This window comes from Cebus imitator, unplaced genomic scaffold (assembly GCF_001604975.1).
Source record: "Cebus imitator isolate Cc_AM_T3 unplaced genomic scaffold, Cebus_imitator-1.0 Scaffold948, whole genome shotgun sequence".
NCBI lineage: Eukaryota > Metazoa > Chordata > Mammalia > Primates > Cebidae > Cebus > Cebus imitator.
Window position 1 is genome coordinate 30,426 of NW_016108263.1, and position 8,941 is coordinate 39,366.

The 8,941-nt window shown below is 63.4% G+C and overlaps 2 protein-coding genes across 2 annotated transcripts in view; both read left to right on the forward strand.

The window, feature by feature from the left end:
* Window positions 1–1,534, forward strand: part of PRRG2 (proline rich and Gla domain 2) — a 9,294-nt gene extending 7,760 nt beyond the window's left edge. Inside the window, exons 6-7 of the mRNA XM_037735761.1 lie at window positions 402–582; window positions 900–1,534. Coding sequence (XP_037591689.1) covers window positions 402–582; window positions 900–918 — 200 coding nt within the window. The 3' untranslated portion in view covers window positions 919–1,534. The remainder of the gene's footprint in view (window positions 1–401; window positions 583–899) is intronic.
* A 172-nt stretch (window positions 1,535–1,706) lies between these two features.
* PRR12 (proline rich 12) overlaps window positions 1,707–8,941 on the forward strand; it is a 38,161-nt gene continuing 30,926 nt past the window's right edge. Inside the window, exons 1-4 of the mRNA XM_017521056.2 lie at window positions 1,707–2,263; window positions 3,812–3,924; window positions 4,938–5,099; window positions 5,181–8,500. Of these exons, the coding sequence (XP_017376545.1) occupies window positions 2,178–2,263; window positions 3,812–3,924; window positions 4,938–5,099; window positions 5,181–8,500 (3,681 nt within the window). The 5' untranslated portion in view covers window positions 1,707–2,177. The remainder of the gene's footprint in view (window positions 2,264–3,811; window positions 3,925–4,937; window positions 5,100–5,180; window positions 8,501–8,941) is intronic.

An 8,941-nucleotide genomic window follows, 5' to 3' on the forward strand; every position in this document is an offset into this window, starting at 1 on the left:
GGTCTCACTCTGTTGCCCAGGCTGGAGTGCAGTGGCCCATTCACAGCTCACTGCAGCCTCAGTTTCCTGGGCTCAATAAATCCTCCCACCTCAGCCTCCTGAGGACCTAGAGCTACAGGTGTGCACCATGCACTCAGCAGGGCTTTTTCTCCATTGCTCTGCCTGTATCTGGTGCACATGAGTGTGTCTGAATAAGAGTGTGTCTCTTTGGTTGCTGATTTCTGTGTCTGTCTGTGTTCAGCTGCCTGTCATTTGAGGCGCTTTTCTGTGTGTAGGGCTAGGCTGAAGGTGACCCTCCTTTTCTCAGGTCCACCTCCCTTCCAGCTCTGTCCCAACGCCAGCCTCACAGTCTCTGTCTTTTAGATCCCCTCTTTTTCTCCCAAGTCTAGGTATCTTGTAAGTTGCCTCTGCTAACTGCACTTTTGCTGTCCCCAGGGCCGGGCTGATCAGCCCTCTGAGTCCTTTGAGCCCTCTGGGCCCACCGACGCCCGTGCCTCCACCCCCACCCCCAGGCCTCCCCACCTATGAGCAGGCGCTGGCAGCCTCTGGGGTACACGACGCACCTCCACCCCCCTACAGCAGGTATGGGGCGTGGCTTCTGCCCGGGGGCGGGGCGCAGAGGCTTGGGCACGGTTGGAGGTGGAACCTGGGCTCAGGGGCGGGACTTGAAATTTGGGCCTTATTATCTAGGGCGGGGCTTGGGGCGCAGGGGCGGAGCCCCATGCAATAGTCTAGGGGCGTGGCCCAGCGTTGTATGTGTGGAGCAGTATAGGAGGGTGGGGTCTGTGCCCAGAGGGTTCGGGATTGGCTGAAACGCCAAGGGCGGTCGGAGTGGTCCCGGTAGAGGGGGGAAAAATCAGCAGGATCTTTGACTCCCTAGTGTGCCTCTCCTCTTGCAGCCTCAGGAGGCCTCACTGAAGAGCTGCTTTCAGACCTGGCTCTCCGAACCGCGACCCTGATTCACACCGGATTCCGGAAGCCGCTAGGCCTCGTAGACGCCGAACCTGGACTTGGAGGGAGGGATAGTGGGAATAGGGGTCTTCCGGCCCGAGGCCTGCCCTGGCACAAGCGTTGCCGCCGCGTATGGATATACATATGTTCTCGGCAACATGTTCCTGTGTCCTGGTCCCTCACGGGCCCCCACACTCTCCTGACCGTGAGGGCACCGGTCAAACCCTGCCCCCGTGGTAGACAGACGCACGGGGAAACTCGTACCCAGGAGCGAAGTCCCGGCTGTGCCGTCTTATGTGTGAGCAGATGACCTGTCCATCCCCTCCAGTGCCACAGGGTACGCACACGCAGATCCCTGCCTGTGCACACGCGTGTGTTCGTGCACTCCCCGTGTGGTACAGGGGCGCTTCGTAACCCAGGGAAAGAGTGGGGGGCACATTCGCAAGTGTGCTCGGTGCGGGCAGGCTCGCACTACACCCAAGGAGCTGGAGTTGAGCTGTTCTAAACCCTTCGGAAAGGAGACCAAATAAAGCAAAAAAAAAACAAAAAAAAAAAAAAAAATCTAATGACATGAATCGCGATCTCGGACGCATTAGAACTGGTTTTCTGTGCAAACGCGCCCTACACCCGCAGGCCCCGCTCACTCTCTCTCTCTGTCTCTTTTTTTTTTTTTTTTTTTGCATTTGCACGGGATTGTGGGAGGAAGCGGAGCGCAGCCAGACACCCCGCCGCCCGCCCCCCCTCCCCTTCCCCCTCCCCCAGCCGCCTTGTGCAAAGATGGCTGCACCGTGAGCGCAGAGGAGGAGGAGGCGGCGGCGGCGGCGGCGAGAGAGCGAGCACCCATCGCCTGCACCCACCCCGGGGCCGCCCGGGACGCCCCCTCCCAAGCGCGCGCCCCCCCTTTTCTCTCGCAAGCGCCGGGGCAAAGGCGGAGACAGCGGGGTCCCTCCTCCCCCCTTCCCTCCTCTAGGGGGAACCCCCCTTCCCCCTTCCTTGGCTCAGCGACTGCACCCCCTCCCTTGCCCGCCCCTCCGCCCCTGCCCCCTCCCTCCCCCGCCCGGGGCCTTCCCGGGCCTTCCGCGGCTGCAAAGAAAAAAAGAGAGAGAGAAAAGGGGGGAAAAAAAAGCAGCAGCGGAGGGAGCGGCGGCGGAGGAGAGCGCGCGCGCGCCCCCTCCCTCCCTCCCTCCCTCCCTCCCCCTCCCCCCAATTTCCACCGCGGCCAATTCATGGACAGGAACTACCCCAGCGCCGGCTTCGGGGACCCGCTCGGCGCCGGGGCGGGATGGAGTTACGAGAGGTCAGCGAAAGCTAGGTAAGGAGCTGAGGGTGGCCTGGAGAAAGGGGCCAAGGGGTGGGAGCCCAGCCGGGCCGGGCCGGGCCCGCCCGGCGACGCGTGCATCGCAAACTCCCCTCCGGCTTGCAAGGGAGCGGCCTTCCTTGGTTTGTAACAACGCCGCCGCCCCAGTTTGCAAATTGCAAACTCCGCCAAAGCCAGCTCCAGCATGCAAAGGGAGAATTGCAGCGGGAAAATGGGGGTGCAAAACAATTTCGGACGGGAAGGCCTTGGGAAGGTGGGAGGGACTGGCGAAGCAAGGCCTGGACTTCCCCCCATCCTTGGATTCCCGGCTTGGTGACCCCTCCCCCCCGCGCCCCAGGCACTGCTCTTGCAAAGGTGGGAAGAAGAGAAGAATTAGAACGCAGATCTGGGGGGCGCGAACCCCCTCTCAGGTCCTATTGTTCCGGGACTGTGCGAGGCCGCGCCGATAGGCGCCCCCCCAAGAAATTCCGCGCGCAGAGTGGGCACGGGGCCCCGCCCCCTTCCTAAGCTGGGGTTGTGTGTGTAAGGGGGGGTCCGGCATCTGGGACACGCCCCCTTTAATGCCTCCACCCCCAAACGCAGAGAATCCTAGTTGATGGCAAGGAGTGGAGGGTTTGCCCTCTTGAGTCCGGCCACGGATTGGGGCCGTTGCCTGGGAAGAGTCGCATGTTTCCCGTGTGTTTGTGTGTATGAGCGTGGGCCCTGTGCGTGCGGGGCTGGCAGCGTGTTCACCTGTGAATCTGCCCCTTTCCTGCTGCTTCTTGGTGTGGCGCCCTCACACTTCACAGTTCACCTGACTCTGAGCACCTCCCCCCCAACACACCTGGGTTTCCCATCAGGTCATAACCCCAAGTGTGTCAGGATTTTCCGTGTGGGACTCCTCCGTCTATATCTTTTCTTCCCCACGGGTGAGTTGGATACCCGTTTGCACACATACCTGGCATTGCACGGGCCCAGGCATTTGAACCTCAACCCCCGGGGATGGACGGTGTTCTTGTTCACACTTGTACCTGGTACTTTCCCCGGGTCTTATTCCCTCTTCTCTCCACCCCGCCACCGCTGCTGCTTGGGGACCGATCTGCGTTCTGCTCCCAACTTGTTTTGCACCTCATGGAGTTCAAGGCCTGTGTTCCCATGTGTCTACAGAACAGGGGGCGTCCATGTGCAACTCTGGGGTTGGCCCTACGGCCTGTGTCGCCAGCACGGGGGCTGGGGTGGGTGGTCGGTGGGGTCGATGGCGGGGGGCTCACATTTGTAGCTCAAGACACTTTTTCTGCCTTGGACCCTCTTCTGTGTGTTAGTGTCGTCTCTAAGCATGCCTGTTTGTAAACGTGACTATCCGGGGTCTGGAGTGGGGGCCATTTCTGTGGCTCTTTAGTTGGGCACCCCGATTCTCCCCTTTAAGGCCTAAGGTTCCTTAGCTTAACACCCCCCACCCCAGTCAGCTGGAAGTGTCCCCCCAACTCCCCGGGGGTTTTCCTGAGCTCTCTTCTGAGAAGGCAGCTTGGGAGAACCCCCCTGACGTCTACCCTTTCCCCCCAGCTTGGTCTATGGCAGCTCCAGGACCTCGCACCCCGAGACGGACATCTTACACCGCCAGGCCTACGCGGCCCCCCACCCACTGCAAAGCTATGCCACCAACCACCACCCGGCAGGTACGGCCCCCATCCCGCCCCTTTTGGGCTAACCCTCCTCCCGAGGCAGCTGATTGGCTGTTGAAAGTTCCGCCCCTCCTAATTGGACGTGGCTCCTGCCGTGGCCCGCCCCTTGCTGTGTCTCCTCTGATTGGTTGCCTTTGAGGCTGCTGGTCCCTGCTTCATTTCTCCCCGGATTCGTCCGCCCCTGCCTCGTCCCGCCCCTTTCGCTCCAATTGGCCCCGTCCCATCAGCCCCCAAATCCCACCTCTCTTCCAGGCTTTTCCGCCTCTCTGCAGCCCACCCCAATTCTTTCCCTCTGGGTTTGCCCTATTCTTTTGGCTCCTTGCAACTCTGAATTCTTTCTTCCTGATTCCCTTTCTTCCTGATTGGCTCCAATTATCTGGCCCGCCCTCTTTTTTTTTTTTTTTATTTTGCCCCATTGCCTTATTTTACCCCCTTGTCTTTGCCTCCATGGTTTCTGATTGGTTCCCGCTTCCTCGGGGTACCGGCAATGACGTGATGCTGTCCAGTTTGACCCTCGACCCTCCTGATTGGCTCCTTCCCTTTTTGTCTTCCCATCTTTTTCTCCGAATCTTCCCACGTGGTGCAATCCCTTTTGATTCGTCCTCTGGTGTTTCTGAGACTCCAGTCGTACCGTCCTTTGCTCTAACTTGCTGGAAATACGCAAATTTGGTCTCCCTCCTGTCCTTACTGAGGACTCTGCCCTTTTGCCCCTGGCTCTTTCACTTCTAGATTTTTTACGCTTTTGTCTACCATTTCCTACCTGGACCCCCTGCGCTTATGACTGGATTGCCTGCTGTCCTGCTTTGCTGTCTCACCTTTCCCCCTTCCCTCCCCTCATTCATGTCTCATTAGCTTGGTTCTGTCCATTTTCTCCTCTTTGAATTTGCCCTTTTCTCTTCCCTCCCCTCCTTTTTCTGATCCACCTTGCCTTTGGCCTCTTCCCTTTCTCTCTTGACCTTGCCCTACGCATCCCCACCTGGCTGACTCTACCCCCTGTCCCCGGCCAGGCCTCTCTGGACTCTTCGACACTGGCCTCCACCACGCGGGCTCAGCAGGGCCCGACGCCTCCGTCATGAACCTCATCTCGGCCCTGGAATCCCGGGGCCCCCAGCCTGGCCCCTCCGCCTCCTCTCTCCTCTCCCAGTTCCGCAGTCCTTCCTGGCAAACAGGTAAGCCCAGCGCCGGCCCTGCAGGGCCAGGGTGGGGCTGGCTTGCTGTCCTCTCTCACCCTCCATCTTCCTCATCTCCAGCCATGCACACGCCAGGCCCCACGGAGCTCTTCATCTCGGGCGCCCTGCCGGGTTCCAGCACCTTTCCGTCCTCCTCCGCCCTGTCGGCTTACCAACACCCGGCTTCCTTCGGCAGCCGCCCCTTCCCAGTGCCCTCGTCCCTCAGCCTCCAGGACCCCCCATTCAGCCCTCCAGCTAACGGGCTCCTGTCCCCCCATGACGTGCTGCACCTGAAGCCCTCGCAGGCACCCACGGTGCCCTCTTCGTTGGGCTTTGAGCGCCTGGCAGGGGGCGGTGTCTTGGGGCCAGCTGGTCTCGGTCCAGCCCAGACCCCCCCTTACCGCCCTGGTCCCCCAGACCCGCCACCTCCTCGCCACCTCCCAACTCAGTTCAACCTGCTGGCTTCCTCTTCCGCTGCCGCCGCGGCCGAGCAGTCCTCCCCACAGCTCTACAACTTCTCGGGTGCTGCCCCAGGCCCCCCGCCGCCTGAGCGGGCTCTGCCCCGCCAGGACACGGTCATCAAGCACTACCAGCGGCCGGCCAGTGCCCAGCCCCCACCGCCCCCGCCACCAGCCCATGCCCTCCAGCACTACCTGAGCTGTGGAGGCAGCTACCCCTCCATGGGCCACCGGGCCAACCTGGCCTGCAGCCCTCTGGGCGGTGGGGAGCCCTCTCCGGGTGCTGGGGAGCCTAGTAAGGCTGGTCCCAGCGGAGCCACAGCAGGGGCGTCAGGCCGGGCTACGGGCCCTGAGGCGGCAGGGGGCGGTGGGGCTGGAGGTGGTGGCGGAGGTTACCGCCCCATCATTCAGTCGCCTGGGTACAAGACGGGCAAAGGTGGTTATGGAGCAGCTGCCGGGGGTGCCACCAGGCCCCCCCCACCCCGTTCGACCGCCACCCCCAAATGCCAGAGCCTGGGTGGGCCAGGAGCCGCCTATGCCACTGGGAAGGCCTCTGGGGCTGGAGGAGCAGGGGGCCAGGCCTATTCCCCTGGTCAGCCCCAAGGGCTTCTGGGACCCCAGGCCTATGGTCAAGGGTTTGGAGGGGGGCAGGCACAGGACTTGAGCAAAGGCCCCAGCTACTCAGGGGGCCCCCCACAGCCCCCCAGTGGCCCCCCTCCTCCTGGCCTGGCCACATGTCAGAGCTACTCCCCGGACCAGCTGCAGGGGCAACTGTATGGGGTGCAGGGCGAGCCATACCCAGGGCCAGCTGCCCACTCCCAGGGGATGCCCACAGCCAGCCCCTCACTCAGCTACAGTACCGGCCATTCCCCCGCGCTCTCGGGCCATGGGGGTGGCTGGGGACCCAGTTCCTTGGGAGGTGGTGGCGAGGCCAGCCCATCTCACATCATTCGTCCACTCCAGTCACCGCCTGCCACCGGTCGCCCACCTGGCGTCGGCTCTCCAGGGGCCCCGGGCAAATACCTGAGCTCAGTCTTGGCCTCAGCCCCTTTCCTGGCACCTCCTGGAGCTGGCAGCTATGCAGCTGGAGCAGGTGGCTACAAGGGCAAGGGGGATGGCACAGAGCTGCTGGCGGACCCAGGCGGGCCTCCCGCAGAGCGCACAGAGGATGAGGAGTTCCTCATCCAGCACCTCTTGCAGGCTCCCAGCCCTCCTCGGACCTCAGGGGCGGACGGCTTGGTGGGCGAGGATGGGGCAGCGGATGCCTCTAAGGGACTTGGGGGGAGTGGTGGAGCTGGGGGACCGCCGGGTACACCCTACGAGTTGGCCAAGGAAGACCCCCAGAGGTACCACCTGCAGAGCGTCATCCGCACTAGTGCCAGCCTGGATGAGGGTGCCACTGCGGCACTGGAGCTGGGCCTGGGGAGGCTAAAGGAGAAGAAAAAAGGGGCAGAGCGGGGCGGCGAGACCCCTGAGGGGCTGGCCACCTCTGTTGTCCACTACGGGGCAGGTGCCAAGGAGCTGGGCGCCTTCTTGCAGAAGAGCCCTCCACCCCCACCTCCCACGGCCCAGTCCACCCAGCCCACTCCCCATGGCCTCCTCCTGGAGGCCGGGGGCCCTGACCTCCCACTGGTGCTGCCTCCGCCTCCCCCCCAGCTGCTCCCCTCGGTTCTCAGCCACGCCCCCAGCCCCTCTCCCAGCGCCTCCAAAGTCGGCGTCCACCTCCTTGAGCCAGCCACCCGCGATGGGGCACCCCAGCCGCCACCCCCGCCACCCCCGCCACCCCCACCTCCGCCACCTATGCCCCTGCAGCTTGAGGCCCACCTCCGGAGCCACGGCCTGGAGCCCGCGGCCCCCAGCCCCCGCCTGCGACCCGACGAGAGCCTGGAACCGCCAGGCGCCATGCAGGAATTGCTCGGGGCTTTGGAGCCGCTGCCCCCAGCGCCTGGTGACACCGGCGTGGGCCCGCCTAACTCGGAGGGCAAGGATCCCGCAGGCGCCTACCGCAGCCCCAGCCCGCAAGGCACCAAGGCGCCCCGCTTCGTGCCACTCACTTCCATCTGCTTCCCTGACTCATTGCTCCAAGACGAGGAGCGCAGCTTCTTCCCCACCATGGAGGAGATGTTCGGTGGAGGGGCCGCGGATGACTACGGCAAGGCCGGGCCGCCGGAGGACGAGGGAGACCCCAAGGCGGGCGCTGGCCCCCCCACGGGCCCCCCTGCCTATGATCCCTATGGATCCTACTGTCCTGGCCGGGCGTCCGGAGCTGGGCCCGAGACGCCGGGCCTGGGCCTGGACCCCAACAAGCCCCCCGAGCTGCCCTCCACAGTCAACGCCGAGCCGCTGGGCCTGATCCAGAGCGGCCCCCACCAGGCGGCGCCCCCGCCCCCGCCGCCCCCGCCTCCGCCTCCGCCGCCAGCCTCCGAGCCCAAGGGCGGCCTCACCTCGCCCATCTTCTGCTCTACCAAGCCAAAGAAGCTGCTCAAGACGTCCTCCTTCCACCTGCTGCGGCGCCGCGACCCGCCCTTCCAGACCCCCAAGAAGCTGTACGCCCAGGAGTACGAGTTCGAGGCCGACGAGGACAAGGCCGACGTGCCCGCCGACATCCGCCTCAACCCCCGGCGCCTGCCCGACCTGGTCTCCAGCTGCCGTTCCCGCCCGGCCCTCTCCCCGCTGGGGGACATCGACTTCTGCCCACCCAACCCGGGACCCGATGGCCCCCGGCGCCGTGGCCGCAAGCCCACCAAGGCGAAGCGCGATGGGCCGCCCCGGCCCCGCGGGAGGCCCCGGATCCGCCCGCTGGAGGTCCCCACCACTGCGGGGCCCGCCTCGGCCTCCACACCCACCGATGGCGCCAAGAAACCCCGCGGACGGGGCCGAGGCCGGGGTAGGAAGGCTGAGGAGGTGGGGGGCACCCGGTTGGAGCCCCTGAAGCCACTTAAGGTGAGGGGGATGGGGTCTTGCAGGGGATAAGGGAGGAGGGGCTGGGCCGGGTGTTTGAATCTTAAAGGGATTAGGGCCACACCTTGGCATTTTGGGGGCAGGCGGGGTAAGGTTTATATTGCTATAATCTGTGAGGAAGTGAGTCTGAGGAATTTCAGGGTCCCTCTGACAGATCTAAGAATTGAAATTCTGGGTCTGAGCTGGCCACTGTGGTTCATGCCTGTAATCCCAGCACTTTGGGAGGCTGAGGCAGGAGAATCACTTGAACCCAGAAGGCGGAGGTTGCAGTGAGCTGAGATCACACCACCGCACTGGGCAACAAGAGTGAAACTCTGTCCCAGAAAAAAACAAACAAACAAGAAAAAGAAATAAAGGACATTCTGGGTTTAGAATGAGGCAGAAGGTTGGGACTTATGCTTTTACCTGCTTTTTTTTTTTTTT